General features: G+C 41.6%; 1 protein-coding gene across 1 annotated transcript in view; it reads right to left on the bottom strand.

The window, feature by feature from the left end:
* Positions 1–4,725: 4,725 nt before the first annotated feature.
* Positions 4,726–27,869, bottom strand: part of CA8 (carbonic anhydrase 8) — a 77,471-nt gene continuing 54,327 nt past the window's right edge. Inside the window, exons 8-9 of the mRNA XM_072951921.1 lie at positions 22,111–22,280; positions 4,726–5,169 (exon numbers count right to left, since the gene is read on the bottom strand). Of these exons, the coding sequence (XP_072808022.1) occupies positions 22,146–22,280 (135 nt within the window). The 3' untranslated portion in view covers positions 4,726–5,169; positions 22,111–22,145. The remainder of the gene's footprint in view (positions 5,170–22,110; positions 22,281–27,869) is intronic.

Genomic DNA, 27,869 nt, shown 5'->3' with positions numbered 1-27,869 from the left:
TTTGTTGACTCACTAAAACCAGTGTTCCACTGGAGGGCAGGAGGTGTAAAGAGCATTACAAGCCGGTAGTTTATGCAGATTCAATGACATTTCAGAAATTGAAAAAAGTTTCTTAAAACTGAATAGGGTCATTCCCGAAGGGGCACTCCCCTACAATCCCAGGCATATGGCTTCTCGCATAATTCAGTGAAGTGTAATCTAAGTCTGATACAACACAAAAGTTCCAATTTAAGATCCTTTCTTCTGTGTTGTTTTTAATCTTTCTTAAAAAAAAAAAAAAAGGCTGATGGGTGGCTACCTCAGTGAGTGCCAGTGAAGAGTTTCACACAGAAGTAGCGCAGGAGACAACACAGGAAAGGAACAGAGGGAAAAGGACACATCCTTAGAGGCTGCATTACATCATCGGCGTGCAAGGCCTCCTCTTGCACCTGACACTCTATACTACGACCCAAGATAATATTCCGTATTACACAAGTGCAGGTTGCCATTTGCTGTGTCCGTACTTGCTGTATGAATGTGTTCCTACAGAACAGGATGGATTCTAAAACTGACGTCTACTGCATGTCGATCTTTGGGCCTGCCGTCCTGGGGTTCAGTTTGTACAAGTCAGACTTAAAAAATCATTGATCAGCACATACTAAGTAACTGCTTTTCATTAATTAGCTAAGTAGAGAGATTAAAAGGAGAAAATTTCTGAATAATTAACTCAATAAGTTAATGATTATTATTGCTATGTCACCCTCATGCTCATTTTAAGAAACTTTAAGTTACCCAAAAGCATGAGTCTGCCCTCAATCACAATGGTGATATCTGACACACAGTTTGGAAAAAAATAAAAATAAAAAAGCTTACACAAGTGAAAATTCCAAAGGGAAACTGATAGCTTGACATTTTGAGAAATGTACCATCTTAGATGACAAAGAATTACACCCAGAATGGCCATGTGAGGAACTCCATGACCTGTTGCCCAGCAAAACCACCTTACCTGATAGAATGAAAAAGGAAGAAGAAATTTAAAGTGTCTGGAAATCTTCCTAAGGACATACAGCAAATGGAGAAAAATCTATTCAAGAAAATCTCCTAAACCTCAGTGATCTGGAACTTGAGTCATAAATGCACTATCTCCCTCCCCCTACTCCAGCTCAGCATGATTAAATATTCACTCTAAGTGGGTATGGCCAGGAAGATGGGGCTCCCTCTTCCCTCAACTCCCCATTAAGGGATACCAAAAAGGCCTGCCCAGGCTAAATTCCAAGAGCTTATAAGCCCCCTGCATCCACTCAGCCCCCACTGACAGAGCAGAGATTCTGCACCAGGGGCAGCAGGCTGAAAATGCTGAAGCTTATCATCTTTGCCCCGGCTCATCCATTGGGTGGAAGTTTCACCCTGGGAGAAGCAAGCCATAGACAGACTATTAGATAAAGTAACAATTATAGCGATATACTGTTGGGTTTGCAGCATATCTAGATGCACGATGTAGAACAATAATGGTGCAAAAAGGGAGAAGAGGAATAGAGAAATATAGGAGCAACACTTTTAATATCTCACTGTAATTCAGTTAATATAAATCTGAAGTAGATTCTGCTGAATTAACATGTATACGGTAAGTCCTAGAACAACCACTAAGAAAACAAACTCCAAAGAAAGTTTTTTTTAAAAAAAAATCATTAAAACAACTGAAAGAGTACACTGGAAAAGAACAGCAGGGAAAAAAAAAGACCTAGTACACTGGAAAATAGTCCCTTAATATAAAGGAAGGACAGGTTAACAACAACAAAAAATGACATGAGACAGGTAGAAAGCAAAAAGCAGAATGGCAGACATACACCCAACTATGTCAACATTAACATCAAATGTGAATGGGTTAAACAGTCCAATCAAAAGACAGAGACTGTCAGGCTGGATGGAAAAACAAGCTCCAACTAGAAGCTGTTTACAGGCGACAAACTTTAGATTCGAAAATCAAACAGACTGAAAGCAAAAAGATGGAAAAAGATATACCATGCAAACAGCAGCCATAAGGAAGCTGGAGCAGCTATAATAATGTCATACAAAGTACACAGTGTTTAAATAAATAAAGCAAAAATGTTGCTAGAGATAGAGAGAGACATTTTATAAAGATAAAAGGATAACTCCATCAGATATACATGTAAGAACAGAGCCCCAAGATACAGGAAGAAAAACTGACAAAACTGAAGCAAGAAACAGATAATTCAACAATAATCGCTGGAGACTTCACGATCCCATTTTCAGTAACAGATAGAAATAGGCAGCTCAGAGAGCCCTAACAGAACACACCACCACCAGCAGCACAATACACATTCTTCTTAAGTACACATGGAACATTCTCCAGGATAAACCATATGCTAGACCACAAAACACGACTCAATAAATTGAAATCCCACAAAGTACGTTATGACAGAAATTATGAATCAATAACAAAGATTTGGGAATTCATAAATACGTGGAAATTAAGCAACAACACACTTCTAAAACACCATTGGGTCAAAGAAGAAATCACAGAGCAAATTAGAAAATACTCTGAGATGAAATAAAACAAAAACATAACAAACAAAACTTATAGGATGCAGCTAAAGCAATGCTTAGAGGAAAATTTATAACTATAAATGCCTTTATTTAAAAAGTTCAAACCAATAGCGTAAACTTCCACCTTAAGATACTGGAAAAAGTACAAAATAAATCCAAAACAAGCAGAAGGAAGGAAATAATAAAGATTATATAGAAACACAGTAGAGAAAACCAACAGAATCAAATGTTGGTTCCTTGAGAGAATAAACAAAATCAGCAAGTCTTTTAGCCAAACTGACCAACAAAAAGGCTCAAATTATCTTAACTAACAAACTAACAAATCAGTATTACTTTACACACCATCAGCTACATTAATTACCATGAATTGGGGTGCTTATATATGTGTTAACTATGTGATAAAAAACCCATTTGCCTTTTTTTTCCCCTATGTTAAATAAACAAAATCCACCCTAAATTAAATTTTAAGATCTGTGAAATTTGTCCCGTATCCCTAGTTAACCCCCTACACACATTTTGCCTTTGGGGAGGCTCCTTCCTTAATTGATGGGCCCATCACATACCTTCAACTTTTCTTTCCCACGCCACCATCAGAACTGCATAGACTTGTGATCAGTCATTTGCGCTTCTGCTGATTGGCAAATTACTCTTTCAACTTCATTCCTACAAAACCATGACTACAACTAGCATTCATAGTCTGAGTCTCGGGTACCTATTTTGGGGATGAAGGGGTTTCCCAAAATTAAAGGCTGAGATCCACACAGTCCCACCCATGGAGACCCACAAGCTGAACCAAGTAGTTCATTTGTCTTTTGATTCAGAAAATATACAGTAAATAAACTTGATGGCTTCAATTAAAAATATATATATTTTGGAAGGGAAACATGAGCTACTAGATACTACCCTGAAAGCCGTTTGAATTAGTTTTGGTGTTACTTTGGTTTATTTTGTATTTTTCAGGGACGACTTGTTGGAGACTGCAGGAACCACCACAAGCTGAGTCTAAAAGAGTCCCTGGCTATTCAGGACCAACCTTTCAGGGGTGAAGAATGTGGGCGCCTGGTACTGCTCACTTCCAGGGCCTGAGTTCAGGGTCTACCAGAGGGGCGCCAGCCACCCACAGCCTCTCACCCGTGGGGATACAACTGCAGCCAATGTGGGCAAGTGTGGTATCAAGTTAAGTAAGATATGTGTTTAAATACGTCAAGTTTTTGCAGTCATTTCCTCATTTTTGTGTACAAGAAACTACAGAAAAGAGGAACCCAGGGCTGCCTTTGCCTCTCAGAGGCTCTGCCTGAAGCCACCCTAAGGTGGTCCAGGGCTGTGACGCGTCCTGACCCTGCATCAGCCTCCGCTTCCTCTCTCTCCCCGCCCAAGGCTCACCACGAGCCTTCTCTGCTTCCACTTTCAGCGATTCTTGGTGTGATGTTTATTTGTATTTAACGCTTTCGTTACTACAACCTCTACCCAAGACGTCCAAAATCTCTCCACACACACTTACTCCATCTGTATTATTTCTAACTTAGATATTTTGCATCACAAAACCCCTCCAAAGGGGTCTATGGTATTAAAGTCATCAGTTTTACACCAATAATTATAACAACAACAAACAACATTTATTAAGTACGTGTCGTGCGCCCGGCCCTCTACTGCTTTACATAAATCATCTCATTCTGTCACATTCAACCGCATCTAAGCATACGCTTAAATTTGCCAGTTGCACTTAAATTAATTAAAATACGGATATTGTTGGTCATCTGCAAAAGAAACGTCTCAATATGCTGAAGTGGAATTTATAGAATAATATATTCTAAAGTCTTACAAAATGTACAACACTAAATTATGATAGAAGACCATGAAATTTCTGTTTCTATCATGGAAAATAAAGCTATAAAATAAAAAATAAAGTATCCACTTTCGTTTTACCCTATTTGCTTCCTATACCTTTCTCAAATTCCTAGAAATGACAGCTTCTAATACATCAAATAAATATGATTAGATTCATATATTCAATTAAATCCCTTAACTAAGAAAGTAATATATAAAAGTGAGTATTATGTTCTTGCATGAACTCCCATATTGTGTTCTATAACAGATCACCCTGACATTAATCATGGAATGAGGGTTGAAAAGTAACATGACTTTTACTAACCCTTAACATTCCATTGTGAAGCTGTATGCTGTTCTTGATCAAAACTCTCACTTTATTATCGAGAATTACATTATTCTCCAAATGAGTGAACTTTCTGTTGGGGACAGCAAATGAAGGACTGCTAACGCTGGAAATGTATTTTTCCGGTCTCAGTATTAATACACGATATACATTCATATTAATAATAACTCTGAGAACTAGTTTCACTTCTTCTACACATAAGCAATGAACAGTCTGTGCAGAAATATGGCTATTAGCAGCAGTGACGTGTATATAATAACATGGGGTTTCCTTTGAATGTACAGCCATTTCTAGTATTTCATAAGAGCACATGTACAGGCAGCTGTCACAGATGTCCATCAGAGCTGGATTAGATGAAGGCAGACAACGCAGGCTTCGAGGATAAACCGAAGCTGTAGCTCAGATTTCCGCCTCTCATCCAAGGGCGCTATAGGACCACTGTCTTCCTCCTTTAGGCAAAAAAGAAGGAACTGATTATGCACTGGCATTTCTCCCCAGCTGACTGAGACGTCTTCTTACCATCCAACAAGAGACAGTAGAAACTAGAAATTTCGTAAGAAAATGTGGAAATTTCAAAAATATCTCCATCCTCAAGTTTGTCATCGTTGCAATTCTCCCACAAAGTCTACCATAGTGGTATTTCTACGGCAGAATCTATTAGCTCAAAATTTTACCAAAACACGTATTTCTCAACCAAAAACAGAAGTGAATGCCTGAACTGTTTTCTAAACAAAAATTTTACATGTCATGCACAACAATAAAGTTTTTAATTACTGCCATTAATTTCATGTGTAACAACTGCAAATTTCATGTGTGCAAAAGACTTCTTCCAAGTGCCCGAATAACTTTATAATTGTATTAAATTAATGAAGAAATAATAAATACAGAATAACGCAAGGACCAATGGTACTTTCTAAGGTAATGAATAATCTTTCCATTCAGCTAGGATTTTAGTTCAATATATCTACTCATGGTGCCAGAGATGGCACTGGGGAAACCGACACTTTCATACAGTTGCTAAACATAAACCAGTCCAATCTTTTGGGCAAAAAAAAAAAAAAAAGAAAAAATATAATAAAATTCAGAATGCATATACTTTTGACCCAGAATTATACTTCTTGGACTTATGATAGAGATACAGTCATCTAATCATGCAAAGATCCTATGTGCAAGGATATTCACTACAAGAAAAGGCTGGAAAAAACTAAATTTACTTCCTTAATAAATTATGATACAAAGGAATACTTTTAAATTGTTCCTACATGGTGTACGTATGGATTTACTTGTACACATGGAAATACACGTGTCCACACACGTATGCATATGTTCATATAAATATGTATACTTTCTGGAACAATTTATTAGAGAACATGAATAATGCTGGGATACATATTTCCAAACTAAATTTCAAATAAGAGTGAGTCATGACCAAATCTTTAAGATTATGCCTCAGAGAAATTATTTCAAAGGTAGAACAGAACCTTGTTTATGTATGTATTTGACAACTACAACACAACAAGTTATAAATCAAAAGGATCAATGTAAAACTGACTGATGATGCCTGATCCTGTTCACTGCAAGGTACCAGGTTCAACTGATCATGGTCTAGGGTGTGGATGTGCAACCAGGAAGACTCAAGTTCAAATCCTAGCTCTGCCACCAAACTCCTGTAAGATTTTAAGCAATCTGCTGACCCCTTCGGAGCCTCAGATAACAGTACCTCCTTTGTAGGGTTTGTGTGAGAATGGAATATGGCGACTGTTATAATGTGACAACAGTGCCTCCCAGGCACATAACTGAGCTCCTAGTGACAATTTGACTTTACAGATACCTCACTAGCTGAAAACTGAACTATAGCACGGCCTATTATTTTCCATATCAAGTATTTGAAATTTACTTTACAGCATATCAGAGAACATTTTCATGAGATGGAAACATACTGGATTCCACCTGCACTGTGTTTCCAAAGCTCAACACAACATCTGGCCTCAAGCAAACACTCCAAGGAAACGCATGTGTGTACGTGTGTGTGTGCACACAATATATGCATACAAACACTGAGAAGTGTAACAAAATGACGGTAGCAATTGCTCCTATTTGATTTAACTTTTTATATCAAAATTATACATGCACCCAGTTTAAAGAGTTAACTAGTCCTAAAGGGTTTGTTACAAAAACTATCAGTCCCTTGTCCCAAACGTCACCCACCTTCTCCTCCTCAACTCTTTTAGCTGATTATTTTATTGACAACCATAATTGGTGCGATTGTATTATTCCTTTTCAGTTTTCTGTTTTAGTATTGCCTGTCAACTTTCCCCATGGAGAATGACAATGTGACCCTTTCCTTTCCTCCTGCCAGCCCCCCAGCCCCTACACACACACACACACAAACACACACACACATCACCCATACACTGTAAACCCTTCTCTTCACTCCACGCTCCCAAGACAATTATAGAGTAATTGTGGTTGGATCAATATTTAACTCAATCAATAATATTCTATTACTGCGATGATGTAAATGTAAACAAATAAGTTCCATGTATTAATATATCACGAATTTTCCTTTTCTGTACAACTTTTTGTTTTCTCTAGAATGAATAAATATCTTGAGGTTTTTTTTTTTTCCTACTTTAGTCTTCCATCTAAAATGGCCTACAGTTGTCTGACTCTCCTCTCAAGAAGTTAAGACATCATGCAGTCTATCAACTTCATCTTCCAGAAGCTGTTCTGGAACCTTCTCATCTGCTCGCATCTGGACTCACACCCTCTATGCCAACAGCCTCACCTCACCACCATTCTGGGAACCTCCCTTGTCCTTCTCCGTTGTCGGGTTCCCCATTTCCTGAATCCCACGTATGTTTTCTTGGCTGACTCCATTTTGGTGAAGCACATCTTGCAGTCACTCCCTGGGAAGTAAATTTTCAATGACCTTGGTATCTGGCCATGACTATTGAAAGCATGCCTGGGTCAGGGACTGCAGGTGGGTTGCAAGTTTCCCTCAGAATTCTTAAGATCCTGCTTCCCTGACTTTTAACTTCCAGTATGCCGTTGAGAGATCTGATGATCAAATTCCAAAGCGTGACTGGGACATTGAGCTGCACACTGGAGATTGACACACTGGAATGGACTGTACTTCAATTTAAAAAATTAACAAATAAATTCCAGGTTATTTCTGACTTTTTTTCTCCCTGTAATTTCTCCCTCGCTGTTCAGAAGTTTCACAGTGACAGTGCCTTGGTGTGGGTATATTCTGACCTACGACACTAAAAGTTCAGGGGGTCTTTCCAATTTGTAAATTTATGCGTATGAGTTCTGAGAAAATGTTCTGAATGATTTTGTTGCTGGTCCTGTTCCAAATCTCCTCTGCTGTCTCTATAGAGTTCCTATTATTTAGGTAACAGACCTCTTAGATTGTCCTCCAATTTTCTTATTTTATTCTCTCCTGTTTTTGCTTGAGAGCTCTTATGAGAAATATCTTCAATTCTGCCTTCTGATTCTGCTATACATTTTTTCATTTTTGCTATTATGTTTCCAATTTCCAAACATTCTTGTTTTTTCCCCTGATATTCCTTTTTTAAACAGCATCCTCATCCTGTCTCAGGGTTACAATTTCTTTCCTTACTTCTCTGAAGATAGGAATGATTACCTTTTTGAAGTTTTTCTTTTCCTCAGTATTTATTTTTTATCCCTTGCCTTCTTCCATTTGTTTTGGGCTCTTATACGTAATAGGCCTTTTTCAGGTACTTGTAACTGTTCATCCCTGAAAATGGGAACAGCCGCTCCAAGAAAACCAGAGCAGAGGCTCTGAGCACCTGGGGAGGCTCACCTGTCCTGCCCTCACTCCAGGGTGAGCCGGTAGGGCTGTTTCATTAGAGAAGTTCCTGGGCTTGTTCCGATCTTCCAGAAAGATCCCTCCGGCCCCCACCTGAGTAGAGGTCTTTCTGCCAGGACGCTGATGGCCGGGTCGGGGAGGAGGAGCACGTGAGGTGTGAGGATGCCATTTAATCACTACTTTCGATGAAATATTCTGATCCTCAGTCGTGCCTCTGTCCTCTGAGGGAGATACCCTCTCTCTGCCACAGCATAACGACCTCCAGGATCCACCACAGACTGGGAGGGGACTTGGAGATGTAAATGCTTCCCAAACAGCTAGTCACAAATCCAGACAATGTCAGCCTCCTTTCACTCCAACATCCAGAGGTGTCTTGCCACCAGCTCCCGACACTCTCAGAGAGTCTGCCACATAAGCAGCCTGGCCCCTCAGACCTGCTCCATCCATCACCACACGACCACCTGCTTCCAGCTTCCAGAACATTGTTGCTGCTGCCTATTTTGTTTTCTCTACTCTTGTAGGTTTTTGAACTTAAAAAGAAAAGTCTCCTTCCTGTTACTTTAATGCGCTTTGTGGTGGAAACGAAATTGCCTTTTTGTTTAATTGATTATCATAATTTGATTAAAAAGTTTCTTTTTGATACCATTGTATATTTTCTAAACTTCCTATAATAACTCTACTTACTTGGTACTCAGAATATAAATTTATTTGGTAAAACAATCTAAAGAAATGACACCTTGAATACACAAAGGTAATTAGGCTGACTCTCTCCCCTTTGGGACTTCCTCCAAATATCCATTTATCTACATATAAAAAGAAAGCTTAACTATAAAAAGGACTTTTCTATTATACAATGATCATTGTTCATAATGAGACCTTGAAGTATGGCCACAATCCTCAGAAGCTGCCTAAATCATCAGCTATTTCAGTATAATTATAACAGACGCTACCTTTCCTGTGACTATTTCTGAACCTTAAATTATCTCCTGTGAAGAAACCCTAGGGAATGAGTGCAAATCGAATCACCATTGGAGAATTTCCTGAAAAGCTATCAAAAATAAAAAAGCACCTGTGCACACGTGTCCTTCCCAGAGGCCACTGCAGGTCCCGGAGGGGCTGACTTCGCTTCTACTGAGCTGGCTCAGCTAACGGATAACCCACTAGCACGACCCTCTTTAAGTGAGATGATTCAGCGTAAAACCTCCAAAAGAAGAACCCTTTAAGAAACAGCTGGACGTGAAGGCTGCCTTTTGGAAGCCTCTCCTTCCCCTGTCCGCTAGGACAACACTCTCGGGCAGTCTTCTTGTGCTGCTTGGGTTTGGAGTTAGCTGTGTCCCCTGACTCAGTCCCAGTGCCAGGCTCTAAGTTTACGCTGATAACGTTGATATTTGCACACAGTCCCTAGAACACGGCCGCACGTGACACAGAAGGTTAAAAATAAATGTCTTTCTGTTACAAGCAAGGGCAGATAGTCACCTACTTTTTCAATGCACTCATTAATAACAGTATGCGGTCAGGAGGAAGGAAAATAAAGAGAATAAGAAAGGGAAAGGAAGAGGCTAACAATGTCAACTGCTTCTGAAGCTCTGAAGGACAGAAGATGGAAAAGATGCCACAGGATTTGGAAATGGAAAGCCAGGCAAATCAGAAATAAGAAGGTGGTACCAGATGTCACTGCTAATTATTTAACATTATTCTGGGTGCTCTGGACGGTACAATAAAATATGAACAATTAAAATTAGAAAGGAAAAGATGAAATTCTCATTATTCACAGATGTGATCAGGGTCTATTTAGAAAACTCAAAGCAGTCAGCTAAAAATGTTACTGGAAACTATATGAAAGGTTGGTAAGAAAGCCAAGGACAAACTTAAGCGGTTATTTTTTTCCCATGGAAAAATACCAACCAGTACAAAAATGTAATGGGAAATGGCACCAGTCAAAATTGACGATGGTAACAAAACAACAGTAATGAGAGTCAGAGCCCGCATGGATTGAGTGCCAACCCCCTGCTAAGCACCGTGCTATGCATTTTACCATATTTCACTTAATCCTCACATCTCTAGGAGATGCGACTCTCAGTACCCCCACTTCATAGATGAGGAAACTGAGGCTGAAAGAATGGCAATAATTGGCCCACACTGTGGAGCAGCAGGTGGAAATGTCAGGTTCCCCATCAAGCCACACCCCAGGCTGATCCCGGAGCCCAAATGCCCATCCTGTAGTAAATCTACTGACAGGAGAGAACTGTACAACATCTGAACAATGTAAAATCTTTAGGAAACACAGACCTACGCATTGCTCCTTGATAGAAAAATTCAACGCTGTAAAGACACCAATTCTCCTTAAATCACTCTACATGTTCAACGCAATCCAAGTAGAACATTCACCAAGATGCTTCTTCTCTCGTCCTCTTTCTCTCTCCTTTCCTCACCCTCTCTTTTATTCTTTGTTTCAGTCCTTCTGATAAAATGATGCTACAGCTTATCTGGAAGAACAAAGCATGTGGAAATAGGAAGAGCCTGCAGAAGAGATTAGTGAGGGACCTAGTGCTACCAAACACTGGAATACACAACAACGCCACAGATGCGGTGGTCGGTGCCCACGAGTAGTCAGGTTAATGCAACACAACAGGGAATTCAGGAATGAAACCAAGTGTTCACCGAAATACTTACTATGTATGTAACAAAGTTATGTTTAATCATATTGGCAAGGCGTTAAAAAAAAAGTAAAAACACTCAATGTTGGAGAAGGTGAAGAAAATCGTGCAGTTTGGACAGATGGTCAGTGGGAACATAAAGTAATACAATTTGCATATAGACAGTATTACAATGAAAACTCTGACCCAGTAACCTCATTACTAAGACATTTTTAAGGAAACACAGGCATATCTTAACCACAGTACTGCTGATTATAGCAAAGTACTGGAAATGACTTAGAATGGACAATGACAGAGGAACAGCTCAATCAATTTCAGCACATAATTAAAGGCAACTTACATACAGTCATTAAAAGTATGACATATCTCTACTGAATGACATGAAAAGATATATCAGACAGAAAAATATCCTGCATAATATAATTCCATAAGGGACATTATATGTCTACATGTGCTAATAAGATAGATGCCCAGAGAGAAATCACAAGAACAAAACTTGTGATGAAGGTAACATTTATTAAATACTTACACGTGGACCAAAAATATGTCAAGCACTTTAACTGCATTATCCCTTAGTATTGCCACAACCACCCTATGAGGTCGGCACTACTATGGCCTTCTTTCACGTGGTGAAAATAGACTTAGAGACGATAGCAACTTTTTCAAGGTCACACACAGCCAATGAGTGGTGGAGTCAGGATGGTACCCAAGCCACCCCCCACCGCGCCATGGGGGGAGCCTCCGTGTCCACCCAGCGCTGGAGACGGCGGCCCCAGAGAGGAGGGTCTGAGGGATGCTGGCTGCTTTTTCATTTTGTTCTGTATGATTTGAATCTTCTGCCAGGAACATGTATTATATTTTGAGACAGAGGAACAGAGAACAAAAAGAGAAATTAAAGCAATTGCCTCAGCAATTTCAATAGGTTGATGGAGATGAACACATTTCAGGAAAGCGAGGAGTGAAAAGGAGACGGGAAAGAAGTGGAAAGTATACACAGTGGGACTGAAAGGGGGCAAAAGCCCCTCCCATCCACGGCGTAAGTATAAACTAGCATGACCCTTCGGCAGGGTGTCTCAGCGGTGTGCCACCAAAAATGAAAGCACGTGTGTCCTTTTCCCCCAGAAATCTCCTTCCCAGGGACCTCCCGAAAGAGATGAGGAGGCAGAGTTACACGGGGACTTCGTAACTGTCTGCCTTTCGTTATCCGAAATGCGGTCTAGTGAAAGGGCTCCGGGCTTGCAGTTCAGCCTCCCTGGGAGTGAATCCCTGCTCTGCACGATGCTGGCTGTGACCTTGAGGAAGCTACTCAGCCCCTCTTAGCCTCGGTGTCTGTATCTCTAAAATGAAAACAAAAACACACGCCTCACAGGATAGCTGTGAGGATGACGAGAGATAAAATACAGCCCAGTGTCTGAAACGTGAAGTATCCGTTATCTCCCCTCCACCACCCACTAGTATGTGCAACTCAGAGCGGGTGTGTAAATGTGAACCAGAACTCTAGGATACGCCATTCTGCTTGGTGTATTCCACCTCACTCTGTGTCCAAGTACCACAAAACAGTAAATCTGCCTTTTAAAGTCATTCGGAAGTAGACCTATGCTACGATACTTTTGACACTTTCTCAATCTCAATTAGCACTAAACTAATTAACCAAACTGTTGGCTACACTGGAGTGAGTCACATCTTTCTTCCTTCTCCGCCATCCCTGGTGTGTTGTAAGGGTGATTGAGTATCTAATTACTTCTTAATTGAATGCACATATTATGCATTTTTCTCTAGTTCAAGCTTAATGCTTTTAGTTCAGAAATCCAAGTCAATGAAATTAAGCTGGGTTGGGATTTGCATAACTATTATAATGAGAGAAGGTTTGTATTCTGCCTAATTATAAGTAAATGTGGGTTTTAGCATTATTTCCTATGGAAATATTTCAGATACAGGAATCTGCCATAAATGACCAATTTAGATGATTAATAACATTGTTATTCTTATTTATAACCTTTTATTCCTCATTACAGTGATTTTATTGCTGGGACTCACTAAGTACAATCATTCTTTAAAGAAAAGATACCATTAGGGAACCATTGGTTCTACTCATACTAAAATCAGAATGAACATCCGTATCTGTGAAAAATTACATGAGTTTCTCTGCACCATAAAGGTTACAGGACCTCTCACATGGTGTAAACAAGAAAAACATAAACCTGGGAATCCTTGGAATGCAACCAGTTACGTTAATCAGAAATACTCATTTACGGCAAACCATAAAAAATATTACAAATACAATAATACATACAAAATGGTGTTCTGATTCAGTGAATACTTTACCAGGAGAGTATTTCACGAGGCTTTTTTTTTTTTCCTTCTGCAGTATGCAGGAGTCAAAAGACCTCTGAAGCAGGAATCTCACACAACAAAGATCTGCTTGCTTGCTTGTTTCTAGATATGGAGCAACCATCTGTAATAATTTAAAGATCTCTTCAAGCAGAAGCCTAGATTAAATGCCTTTTGGGATCCAATTCAACTCCATGCTTCTAAGATGCCTATGAAAACAGTCTCTGCAGACAATCCCTAAAAACCTTTATGAGTTTGTAACCACCAAAAGCACAAGAATTCAGAAATTCTGCAGGAGTTTAAAGAAACACTGGAATAGAAAACAGACCCATCCAAAGCCAAGGTGGACTTATTCTTTTAACAATTAATTTCCTTTGATAATGGTGTTATGCAGAGGCAACATTCTTGATTGGAGAAGCCTCCATATTATCCAACAAGTATTTCAGATTCTGTCCAAGATATGAGCCCTTGTCTAGACTATTTTAGCCTGGTATGCCACCAAAACGAGTTTTAACTGGCATGTTTGCTTAATTAAAATGAAAAGAGCCAAAAAAAAGAATAAGGCAAATCCATTTGTACTAACATAGAAATATTTCCAAGACCTATGCAGCTGAATTGACAATCTTTCGGTACAGCATATTTTTAAAAAATACTTTTCAAAATGTATCACCCTTGTCAGGGGCATGGCAGTAGATACCTTTCTTACATGGTTTCTTCTTTCACTTCCCCTCTTCTCCTCTTCGAGAGATGGCTTCTATCCCTAACAAAGGGTTGGGGCAGGTAAGTCCCTCCTGACTCTCACGCCATGACCCCATCATCGCCCTCAGATCACTCCATTTCTGTGCTGTGATTTCAGATTTCCTAGGTTTTGCTCTATATGTGAGCTCTCTGCTATATACGTTCATCAGAGCATAACTGTCACAAAATACAGTGAAAATAGCTTTTTTTTAAAAGGTAGGTCAGGGGACGTCAGTCTTTTGATCACGTCTCTGTATTTCCTTGGTAACTGCTAACATCCAGCTACAGATCAATAGATCTAATGCAGGTAAATTTTCCAAAGCCCATTTTCAAAAGACTCTTCACCTTCATAGCTGAGACATTTAAATCAGATGCCAGTAAACCTGCCTCCCACTGTGGACGGAAATAACAAACCACAGTACCGCCACCAGCCCCCAACAGATGTCACCGATGAGTCATGTCACTTTCCCACTGTGCTCAGCTGTGGATGCAGAATCCTTCTTAACACTCTCGAGACAGCTCACACCAATCAATCAGAGCTCACACACAAGGCTGAGTGCACTACGTCCTCTGTGTCTTTTATTTTTATAAATCTTTCTCCATCAATCCTACGTGGAAGAGAGGGAGGGTGTTCCTGCAACAGCCTAAGGGACAGCCAATTTATGGTTTCTGGTTTGTGATGGCAGAGATGGAGACACGGGTGGATGTGGGAGCTTCCAGAAGGCGACTCTGCAAAACTGGATGACAGGCTGGAAACGTGAGGTGAGGCGGGGAAGAGAAATGTCAACCATGACTTGAATTTCTAAGAAAACTGGAAGAAAGTCAAGTCTGGGAAGGAAGATCACAGATTCAGTCTTTCACACGGTGAGTGTCAGATGTCTCTGACACATCTGAAAGGAAAGTTGTGCCAACAGTTGTGCATCCAATTCTAGAACTTAACAGAGGGACCCGGGGTCGGGGTATAACTGAGCGGCCCCTCTGCATTCAGTGCCAACAGCAGCCGTGGATGCTTCACCCACAAAGAGAGCAGCCCTGCAGGCTGAGGGGTGAGGACTCCAGTGGCAGGTGGGCTCCTGGGAGGCCCCCGGCAGCGCTGTGCTTCCACTGTTCCCGAATTCTAGGATGAAGATGCTCTCTTAGCCTCTGCGAACGTCATCACGGAAAAGAGAAACCAGAAGGAACAGGCTGTAAATGAGGAGGACGCTGAAGTGAATGCTTCTTCGTGAATAAAGTTTTCTAAACACGTCTCAAACTGGAAAAATAAAATTTAAAAATTGATTTGAGGAAATTACCAGAAATGAGCACCCATGGGGAAAAAGACATAATACAACATGTTTAGATGAGATAATCTGGTCCCAGTAATTTTCTTATGAAAAACATATTAAGTTTAAAGTCATGAAATCTACTATATTTAAGATATCATAGTATATTAATGTTCAACAGACAAGCTGGCCCATGACTGCAAAATGTTCTCTTTTCTTTGTCCCAAACACAATTCTGTTTGAATTCATCGAGAGGGAGGGCAGAAAAAAAAATAAATCTTTCAGGGATTTTTATCTACAATAAATTATTAACATTCCTAATACATAAAAAAGAAGCAAGGACTACTTTCTTTCTTTAGTAATCTTGAAGAAATGTCTATACAGCTTTGATATTTTTCATTCTTGGGTTAGTAACAATTTTTATATCACACAAAGCATAATAGATCGGTTGAGCACCCCTAGTATTTTGGCCTTTTCCTGAAATCATTTTTGAAATCCTCAAGGAAATCCATTCCATTGTCAGGAAATTCTATGTAAGACAGTAAACAGAAAACAGCTATATCCACTGAGCTTTCATTTCCCACCCTAATGCTGCACATCGTGTTAAACTATTAGAGTGCAGCGAGTCCAAGTTCTATTGACTGAAAATATGGCTTTGAGCCTTCCATTTATCCTGGAAGGATAATAGCTTTTACCTACTTGGTCATTCAGAGTTGGCATTATCCCTTCCCCATACAGCCCCTCCTTTTCTATAATGTCTTAGCCTTTTCTAACCTGTAACTCTGCTAGGTTAGAAAAGAAACCTGATCTGAAGTTGATGCCAGCTATAGCTTTATTAACGCTAAGAAGACAACATTATTAATTGCACAAATATCCTTGGGGAAGAGTTCAGTGCAGTCTCCGATGTGACTTCAAAGACCCAGGAAACGTCTTTGCCTAAAAACGTGGACAAGTTTGACAAAAGGATCAGAGATATTTATTTAATAATCCTTATTTTTTCTTCTTCCTTTTTTCTGTTTTTTTTCCCCTAATCTATTTAGGACACTTATATTTTCCCCTCTGAAGGGGGAAAGGGAGACTATTTAAAGAGCTTTGTGGCACTGTTTTTCACAGGAAACAAATAATTATAATTAATTACAGTCACTGTAAACATGTGTTTACAGTATCTCAGTTTAACAATATTTGAGTCGCAGTGGGAACAGGCAAGTCTTTGAACAGCCAGAACAGCTTTTTAAGATGGGTTCCTGGGGGAACAGCATAGCTCAAATGATAGAGCGTGCGCTTAGCACGCACGAGGTGCTGGGTTCAAGCCCCAGCACCTCATCCAAAAATAAACAAACCTAATTACCCCAAAAAAATAAATAATAAATAAATGAAAATAGGCTACTACTTAATGAAACAAACAGAAAAATAATCATTTCATTGGAAGGTTAGTACCAATATTAGCAAGTAAACTGGACATAAAGCTGGGTCTTACTTCGGTTTACTGTTACTGAGATTTGGTTCTCCTATGTCGATCAGAAAGTTCAATTCAAATTGGCCCCCAGAAATCTGAACTAGCCCTGCACCTGGGTGAGTTATATGCTAATTCTTTAAACAAGTACAAAACCATCGTTCAATCTTCCTAAATGGTGATATAAAAAGTCACAGATTATTCATGGGAATAGTAAGTCTTGGTTATCAAAACCCTCCAGATGTCTAGACATGTCATGCAAAAAAAAATGTCATTTTAAGTCCAAAAACTAAAGTTATTTTAGTAAAACGTAGCTGAAATAAATCTGAATTATTTTGAACATTTTTTAGAGAACCATCAGGAAAAAAGGGTTTTTTTCCTTTTCAGTTCCAAGAGCTTAAATGAAACATTCATGCATTAAATTCAAAGTCTGACTGTCAAATCATTTCACTTTAATAAAAATTTGAATTACCTGCCTTAGGGCATTATTAAATATCAAATAAAAAGCACACATCCATAAGTCTGATTTCCCAATATAATTTTTATGTAGAAGTATGACTAGATTTGTATTACACATTTCAAGATAAAAGGATCAAAAATGTATTCATAAAAGGGTGAAGACAGAATTGAAGTCGCCTTTGAAAGAATTTCTGCACCATTCTTAGGAATTTTGTTAAAAAATGACCCCCTTTTAAGTAATCTCAGCCACGAAAACAGGGAAATAAATCCATCCTCTTTCTTAAAATATCTAAACTATAATTATTAAGACTGAAAATTACACATTATCTTCCTATCATATAATGAATATGAAGTATGTGAAATATATGTAATCTTCTCATAAACATTTCAGAGTGTGTGTGTGTGTGTGTGTGTAAGAGAGGGATAAAATAGCGAAGGCTATTTAGTTATTTAGAGGCAAGTCTGGTGTAAGGCCAGACATGGATCAAAAATTCAAGGCAATAATCTTATTTCATAAAAAGTATCATTTTCATATTACTCAGCCATAAAAAAGAATAAAATAATGCCATTTGCTGCAACATGGATGGACCTAGAGATCGTCATTCTAATTGAAGTAAGTCAGAAAGAGAAAGAAAAATACCATATGGTAACACTCATATGTGGAATCTAAAAAAAAAAAAAGGAAAAGAAAAAAAGGACATTATGAACTAACCTACAAAACAGAAACAGACTCGTAGACATAGTAAACAATCTTATGTTTACTGGAGAAAGGGGGTAGGAAGGGATAAATTTGGGAGTTTCAGATCTGCAAATGTTAGCCACTACATATAAAAATAAATTTAAAAAAACAAGTTTCTTCTGTATAGCACAGGGAACTATATTCAATATCTTGTAATAACCTTTAATGAAAATGAATATATGTATGTATATGCATGGCTGGAACACTGCTGTACACCAGAAATTGACACATTGTAACTGACTGTACACCAATAAAAAATAAAATAAAATAAATTTTTAAAAAGTAAAAAGTATCACTTTCAGTTACCAATCCAGCAAGCAGGCATACCAAACCTACTGAAGCAATCCATAAATTCATGTTCAGCAAACCTCACTGCACCTCACTGCCTGCCCCTCTTACTGGGTCGTGCCTGTGAGCCCCTTCCACCCTCCCTCTGCTTCAATCTCCCACCCTCCCTCTGCTCTCACCATTTTTACCCCATTTTGCCTCAAACAGTAAAGTGAGTCATGAATCACTATCTATAAACCACCCCCTCCAGCCTTCATATTACAGCACAGAAAGTGTCCTTTCTCTTAGCCAAAGTCAGTCTCTGTCTGTTTAGGATCCTGCTCAATTTTTCAGAGACTTTCCTGCTGGGATTAGCCCCTCTGAGAATCAGCAACTTCAGCTCCTCCCGTCCACCGGCTCGCTCCCCTCACAGAGAGAAGTTCTGGTACTTCTTAGCACAGGGAACTACATTCAGTGCCTACAATAGCCTATAATGAGAAAGAATATGAACAGGAATATATATGTATGTATAACTGAATCACTATGCTGTACACTGGAAATTAATACAACGTTGTAAACTGACTATATTTCAACAAAAAAAATTTTTAATAAAATTAAAAAGTCTCATTCTCACCTCAAAAAAAGAAATGATATATATGCAACATGATAGAGCTGTCAGTCCACACTAAGGCAGTAATCAAATTGTAATAGAAAAATGTATCAAATCAATACACATCCTATACCTTAAACTTATACAATGTTATATGCCAATTTTATCTCGGCTGGAAAAGAAGACCCCTTCAGTCCCAACCCCTGTCTGTTGCTGCAGCCTTCTGCTCCCTCCCCACCCAGCTTTATCAAGAGCTGCCATCACAAGGTGCCCCCACCTCCTCCCTTCACACTCGACATCTGGCTCATGCAACACGCATGCCCCATCAGCCTGCCATCCTGCCCACCAGCGTGGGGACGCTCTGCCAGCCAGGCTGCCTGCGTCCAGCTTCCAGTTCCGATGCTCAGTGACTGAGTTACTTTGGGCAAATGACCTAACCTCTCTGTCTTTGGTTACCTTGTCCTAAAGTATCACCTAAGATGTTATGAACGCCTGAGGTCAACCCTAGGTAGCTTTAGAACATTATACCTACACATCTGCGTACAATCTCTCTGCCAACGACTCCCCCATTGACTTCAGACCTTTTTTGATCTCCACTCTCGAAAATTCCAGCTGCCTTCATGACGGGTCCACTATTGTGACTGATCAGCCTTGCCCCTCTCTCTCCATCTCAGACGGAGCCTCCTCCAGCTTTCCTGTTGCCACGCAATGGCATTCTGTTCCCACAGTTTCTAAAGCCCCAAGCTCCAGAAGTTTCCTTTGGTATTTCCCTCTCCTTCTGCCCTCGCCCAGTTTATCACCAGATGTCACTTGCAACGGCTCTTTCACGCATGTTAACCTCTCTCCACCTGCAATGCTCCTATTCGAGCATCCAGCCGCCATGCCTTCACCAGGCTACCCAGTGGACTTCTACAATTCCCTTCTACTCCTGGCCTGGCCCACAGGAATCCAGCCCACTCATTCTCCAGCCACTGTGATCTCCTGACAACATACATGGATCAGGTCACACCCCTGAGAACCCTTAGGGGGTCTCCACATGATGAAACGGAGATGTCTTAACTTGGCTGACAAGGCCGTCCGACAGGGGCCCTGCCTGACTTGCCCTTTGATTTCCATCCTCCAGACCCTCCGGGCGTCTTCCAGGTACCCCGGTGCTTCAGATTCTCCCCATCTCCACAGGGAGCGGCCCCTCGGGTCTTGGCAACAGACATTCCCTCTGTCTGAAATCCCTTTCACTCTGTTTCTTTGTTCTTTTCATTTATGGAATTCATCACAATGTGTTTACGTGTATTTTTGAAGTGTTTGTTCTGCCATCATCAGACTCCCTAGCTGAGACTTTTAGGAGGGAGGGTGGAGACCATATCTTTTCTTTTCAGCTCTGGATACACAGAACCAATCCCAAAGTCAATGTTCAATGATGTTCTGATTGAATATTATTTAATATTATTTAGTTCATCCACTGTTAAGACCTCGCTTAAAGCCCTCTGGGATTTTCTCCATCTCACCATGGATGAGTTACTGAAAGTTCCTTCTCATTCCCACCAAGGGTGACTTTGCCTGGCCCTCACCATCCCCAGAATTAGAAGAAGAGAGAGGCGAAGGGTACTGGCTAACAGAGAAACAGAGAATGAAGGAGCGACTGGCACAGAGCTGGCTGGCACAGGACACAGAGTTTCAAGGAATTTCTGATTTCCCTAAAGACATTCCAGACCCAAAGAGCCACGTGCCATGATGGAGTCAAAGCAAAATCAACAGGTTTCAACCCTTAGGCAGCTTGAAGTCTAGCAGAGGAAATAAGAAATACACGAGCAGTTACATGGAAGGAAAAAAGTGAAACAAGAGGCCCAATTTAAGGGACAGGCAGAGCATTCGTGCGGAGGGCAGAGGCTGGGGCCTGTGGGCGCTAGGATTTCAATGGGCAGAAGAAAGGGGGAGGAGGACCTGGGTAAGCAAAGCACATTCACAGAAGAAAAAAGACGGGCTGCTGGAGCACAGGGCGCATCAGTCCAGTAATAACAGAGGCGCGAGGAAGTGGACAGGGAAGCACGCGGACAAAATGATCCATCACCCTTTAAAATTCCTATGCTGACTGTCTAGCTCGTGAGACTGCAAGCTCGAGGCAGAGATGTCTGTCCCTCTGTGACTCCCTGGTCCACTGTGCCACTCACAGGGGATGAGAGGCCCGACTCCCAGTGGTCCATTAAACAGCCAAAGCTCTGTCCTGCACGCAGAGGAAACTTGCAACAAACGCTTCCCTCCCACGGGAAGCAGCGGTTTGCCAGCAACGCACACTGACCCAGGTACGCGCTCCTGGGCCAACGACAAGGTGAAGAAGTCATCCAGTACACAGGCGTTTATGTACATTTTATCTTTTCCACGTGTATGTTTTATTTTGTCAGTCCTTAAGGGTAAGGAATACATACATTGAATTCAATATATTAAAATGTATAATTCTGTTTCGATCAATAAAGAAACATACCATACTCAGAGGATGAGGAAGTGTTTCTTGACCTAGCAAACAAAAGCACTTCCACGGAACAAGCATTTTCACTGGTGCCAGCTCTGCCCTCGCCCGCCCGCCCACCCAGGTAAGCAAGATGCCCAAATCTGCACTGGACAACGAGGGCCAGCCTGGAGGCTCACCCCCCGCCTCCAGTCCCTTCTTTTATGCCCCCTGGTCATCAGGAGGTGACAGCTGCACTTTCAAGGGTGCAGCCACAGAGGAAAGCAGTAAGCAGGCACCACGTTACCGCTGCTGCTCTGCCTGGGGCGCCTTCTCTTACGGAAGCCAATGTTAAAGCGAAGTTAGGCTGAAGGGCTGCTCTGCTGGGAAAACATAAGGACTGTTTTGGTTTTTTTCAACACAGCATGAAATTTTTTAAAAACCACCTGACTCATAATTAACAGGGCTTGAGAATGTGTCCCAAATTTAAACGCAGTGCGTTCGTATCGCTAAATGATCAGGACCATCACGAGAGCAGCTTTGGTGGAACAAGGCTTAACTGTGCACCGCATTTTCCTTACTTAGTCCGCACGTACCCAGACGAAGACGCCCTGGTTCTGGTTCTCTTTGGCTACTGAAATGCAGCTCTTATGACTCTGTCGCTCAGTGGCTGAGTGGGTCTAAAATTGTCTCCCAAAATCCCATCACAGCCTTCCACAAGCTCTGCCCCCTTCACATGTGTCCTCAGCCTTCGGAATTCTTCAATCTGAAAATAAAAGCAGAACAAAACAGATTAAGCATTGACCGGGCGTTAACGAGACTGGGGCTTCATAAATGACAGAATGTGCACCAATTACAAGAATTTAAAAAGAGAAAAGTGAGATTAAACATCAAAGAGACAAAAACACTTTGTTCTTGCAGACCTAAGACATTAGACAAAACTCTTGCAAGAGGAATGAAGACACCAGGAGTAGAGCTGTGAAGCCCAGCCATCAAAACCTGCTGGATTTGTGAACACAAAAATGACATGCACGTCTCTCAGAAAGCTTTCCCTTGCGTAAAACATAAGAAAGAGCGGACAAACGAATAAGTGTTCTGAAATGCTCCCCACGCATATCTTTAATTCATGAATTCTGATGTTACGGTATGCTACCTTTGATTAGATGTTAAATTTATTAGGTGGAGGTTTTTCCACCAAGAGGCTCTTTTTGTGGCTTGTCTAGCCCTTTGGAGACCACAGATCCAAAGACTGCCTCGGGTTCTCCAAAAGGTTAAGCCCACCCTCCTCCCTTGGCAACGTCGATCTTCAAGTTCATCGCCCTTTCTCAGGTGGCCTTCCCAGATCTCATGGTTTCCCATGACCCACAAAGAGGTCCCTACAGTCCTGAGGGACCATTTCTATCAGCTGCACAGTATCTCTGACCTGCCAGGTCGGCCCCTCCGAAGACCCTAAGTCTGCCAGACATGACCCTCTGAGAAGTATTTAAGCAACAAGCAAACATGTGATGAACAATCACCAGGCCTGTTTCCATCTGCAACTGGTTTGCCTATAGGTCTCATCATCTGTTACCTCATTTAAATGCCACATGAAATCACATTGCACACAGTCTTCATTCCTTACACAAAAGGAGAAACTGAGGCCAGACAGGTTGAGTTTTCAAATTAGCTAGGTCCGACGATTCCAAGTCCACCTGCTCTTCTCCCAGCTCTGCAGCCACCTCTGCAGAAATCCCAGTCAAATCAATGGACCCGACAACCTGCAGCAATTCCAGGAGGCTGAGCAAACGCGCTCTGACCAGCACCAATCCACCAGAAGTCCACCGTCTGCGAGCCACAAGCTTGGATCTACGAAGGTTCACTTAGCCCAGCTGTAGACGTCTCCCAACCAGGAGGCCCCCCAAAATGCAAGAGATTAACTAATTCAAGGGCTCTGGCAAGGGTCTAGAAACCTCTAGGCGTTAGAGGACCCACGACACTCCTGGAGGAGCTGTGACATCTCACCTGTGCGTTTACCTAAGACGCTCCCTGACTCCAAAGAGCTGAATTCCACAAGATTCTAATTCCATCCACCTTCAGACATGTTGGAAAGCAGAGCTGGGGACAATTCAGTGGCTTGCTAGATCAGAACCCAGGTAAGAAATCTGACTCCTAATGTTTTATTTTTCCATGTCTTTAAATACCATCTGATTTCCCTAAATGGGATAAAATATGCACATGCTGTATTTATATAGAAGTGCCAAGCCATGAGCAGTTTAATCTACATAATGGTTGTTCACCAGACCTTCTTAGGGTCTTAGCGGGGGGAACACGGGCAGCGTCGATCGCTTGCTGCATCAGAAAAATTTCTAGAGCCAAGGCTGCATAGGAACCCCCTGTAAGTATTTGTGGAAAGAATTTTTACTTAGTCTTCCCTAAGAAAGGACTGCTCAGTCAGAGGAGCCCCTGCTTTTTTCAAAAAGAAGATGACGAAGGCCATAGACTCTGCATCAAAAAGCCGGTTCTCGTCCAGGCCCCGCCACCTAAGAGCCAAATGACCAAATCCCTCCACCCTTGCAAGCCTCAGCTTCCACCCGTGTATCACAGCAGTGATGATCCCCGTTTTCCCGAGGCTGGTGTCAGAAATAAATGAGATAATTCATGAAAATCACTCTGCATCGTTCCAAGCACATGGGAAACGTTCACTAAATAGTCTCACAACTTCTCCTGAGGTCTAACTCTCATCATTTTAAGACAATTATTGAGCTACAACTTGATATGCAAAAAGGAGACCAGAAATAATAAGGCCGCCAACGGAGAAGACAGAAGGTCCTCTCTCCCCTGTCCCCTTCGCTTGTCCTCCCGTGGGGAGCTGTGACCAGACTCTGCAGACCACGGACGGGGTCACTGACGAGCGCTGTCACCAGGGACTTGGCCGCCTCGACGTGCCGCAAGAAATACTCCACTTTTAAGTGACTTTGAAGCTTATTTTAAAGCTAGGTTAACTTTATATTTATGCGTTCTGCACTGAAGATGAATCTTTCAAGCCCCAGGTCTCGGCCTGGAAGCACAGTCCCTGAGAGCAGCTGCTCCCAGGAGGGGCGACCTGAAGCAGCCGGCCTCAAACCGCCGCGTCCTCGGCGAGAACCAGCTCCCGGGAAAGTGCTGCTCTGATCAGAGCGACGCTTTGAAGACTTCAAACGCCAACAGAGATTGAGGGGAAACACCATCGCTCTGAAATGCCAGTTTTTCTGAAGCAACCACTCCTCAGAGCTTTAGTCACTTCAAATGGTTTTGGGGTGCACACGGCGGCAGCCCACGGAAATGAGAGAGCGTGAGAAGTGAACAGAACAACGTTCCGGGATAAAAGCCTCTCGCAAAATTCAAATGTCAGGGCCGCACAGACTGTCCCCATCACAGGTACCAGCACGTACGGTCTCACCGACTTCAACGACTACTCCACTTACACATAGTATTTGTTTTATTCAATTGAAAAGAGAAGGGTGGAAAGGACAGAGATCCAACACTTCAGAGTCAAACCTTCATCTCATGAAGGCGGAGCTGAGAAGCCCCTGGTCTCTGAACCTGGCTTGCGCTTCAGTTGGTCTAAGACCTTTAATCCAACCTTCACTAACACAGGAACCAGATTATTCACCCAAAGTTCAGCTTTAACACTGCTTTCTCCATGAGTGCATTTAAAGGGCTAATTCCCAGGGCTTAAGGTTTGGAATGCATTCCTTTTAGAGTCCTTGAGGATCTATGTGCATCCTCTCGTGGACCAACTGGATGTACCTCTCACGTGGCATCAAGTTAGAAAAATAACATGTAAAGGTCAGTGTTCTCGTCTTATTTTCTTCTATCAGCAGGTAATGATAATACACGCATCAGAGTAATGTTTCCTCCCACAAGGGCAGCTCAAGTCATGCTTCCATCGGACAGGGCAGGTCTAACGCTGCCCATCACCGTGGCCTTCAGAAACTCAGCATCCTGGTGTTCGAGTGCTGACCTCACTTAGCCATGGAGGTCAGTGCAGGCCGATGAGAAACAGCGGTTCTCAGGGTGTGCTTCCTGGAATAAGTACCCAGACCAACCAAATCAGCACCTCCTCCAGGAGATTCTCTGTTGCGCTCGAATCTGAGAACCACGGATACTGAAGAAAATATACCACATCTCTTCCAAATCACTTGGAAACATTTTCACACACGATCGTGTTGTGGTTAGTCCCGTAGCATCCGGGTCCTTAGGGGTAACGCCCCTCAGCCCCACACAGAGCAGAGGGAAAGCCAGCTTCTCAGCCGTCCAGGACCAGACACGCTCCAGACCCCACAGGTCACACACGCAGCACCTGAACTCGGGCGGCCAGGGCTCGGAAGAGTCCACTTTTCAACCCACAGAAAGGATGACAAAGAGGCCAGACTGCGAAGAAACAAAATTAAAAAGTGGCTTTCCATTTCTAACAGGTGCACATCCACACAACGAAAACCAATAAAAATACCCATACTTCTCTGTTCCGCTGGTGTTACCTGACTTTGAAAGAGAAAGAAAGAAACAAAGACAGACACATCTAACTGAGACAGTAGGTCAGTTAAGAAATAGAAATAGATAAATAAGAGGGAAATGCAGAAACAGAGGGGCGGGAAAAAAGCAGGAAAAGGAGAGTAACACTGAATGCTCTGTCACTTCTGTGTGTGTGTGTGTGTGTGCGTACATATTTGCGAATATGCCATTTTATCAAAATACCACGTTTGATCAGTTCTGAATATTGTTCACATCTTAATGCCTCTGTGCAGTCAGAATTTGTCTTAGGATTTCGGTTGTCAGATTTAATGAAATTTGGTATTTTGTTTCTGCTCTGACAGTTCCATTTCCAAACATTACAATCCAGCTGAAAAAAAAAATTTTTTTTTAATTTCAGCTTCCTAATGCTTAGACCACTATTGATCTTAAAGTAATTTAATGGTTACAGATCACTTTTTAAAATGTTTTAAATTACACTCATTCAAACCCATCCAGTTGTGCAGGTTTTTCCCCCAGCAGCTGGTGTGATAACCAGGAGAAATGTGAAAAATTCAACCAATCAGGGGCTTCCAGCCTCCAGATGCTCGGTGCTCAGGGTGACGTAAATGCTCCACGTCAGGCTTAGCTGTCAATGCTACTCTTCAGCCCGGGACTCCGCCTCCTTGACTGAGCTTCTGAGCATTTCCGAGGAAAGCATTATGATCCAGAGCTTCCTCCTTAATTAAGTTGCCAGCGCAAGCATTATCACCCAGAAGAAAAACAGATGATGCATTTCAAGATACCAGTTGTTTCCATAAGAATCCCCAGCAGCTTAATTACATATGTTATCCCTCTAAGAGGAAACATTTTTTTCTTCAACCCAAAGTTTTGTATTTTTCAATATAATCAGCTTTGTAGCGGCAGCACCGGCCACTGGCTATTCCTTTTGTTACTTTCTGTATCAATCCTCTCTCTCTCTCTCTCTCTCTCTGCCTCTGTGTTTTTCTGCTCCTCTTTCAGGGCAACAAGATGAGGATTCCCAATTTTTCTTGGTTTTGATTCTAGAATCACATCCTCTCCCTTCAGTTTCTCTCGCTTTTACTGCCCTCTCTGGACCGTCTCTATTTTTTGCTCTGCCTTCTCTGAAATTGTATGAGTGGCAACAGCGAAACCTTCAAGTCAAGGACAGACTGATTTATATTCTCGTAAGATTATAATTTTTTCCTAAATCACTCTAAATTGCTTTTTAATATACGTGCGTGTGTACATTGTAACATTCCAGCTCTCAGAACAGAAGCTGGTAATGGAGCTCTGCGCTAAAAGCACCTACATCTTTTTCCTTGAAAAGCTACGGCTAACGGGAAGGTCGTCACCTTCAAGAGCAGCTGGGAGTATTCCTTCGGATACACACTCCTTTGGCCTTCGCTCCTTTTTTAGGAAGATAAGGCTTACTTCCCAATAATTGAGGAGCATGATTTAGTGAGTTTGGGCTCTGCTGGAAGGGACGATACAAAGAAAGGTTCCCTTGGGAGCCGGTGAGACCCAAAGACGTGATGGTTTGTCTCCTGGCTTTACTGTAACATTCTGGTCAACGTGGTAACGCTCCCCATCAAGCCTGTTCGTCCTTGTTTATTCCCTGTTATAGTGAAGAGCAACATCTTACACGCATCAGTCACCCAAGCTGGAATCCAGGGGTAATATGTGGGTCCTCCCTCCCTGAAACCCCTCCAGGTCTCCGGATCCTACTTCTCCATTATCTCTAAGGCCATTCCCTCCTCTCGTCCCACTGCCACAATCTTGACACAGACCCACGTCTCCATGCTGTTTCGATCATGTCTCTTTCTTTCTTTTAATTTTTATCTTTTATTGAAGTGTATTCGAT

Source organism: Vicugna pacos, chromosome 29 (genome assembly GCF_048564905.1).
Source record: "Vicugna pacos chromosome 29, VicPac4, whole genome shotgun sequence".
Classification (NCBI taxonomy): Eukaryota; Metazoa; Chordata; class Mammalia; order Artiodactyla; family Camelidae; genus Vicugna; species Vicugna pacos.
Note: the sequence above shows the minus strand (reverse complement) of the source record. Positions and strands in the feature narration are given on the sequence as shown.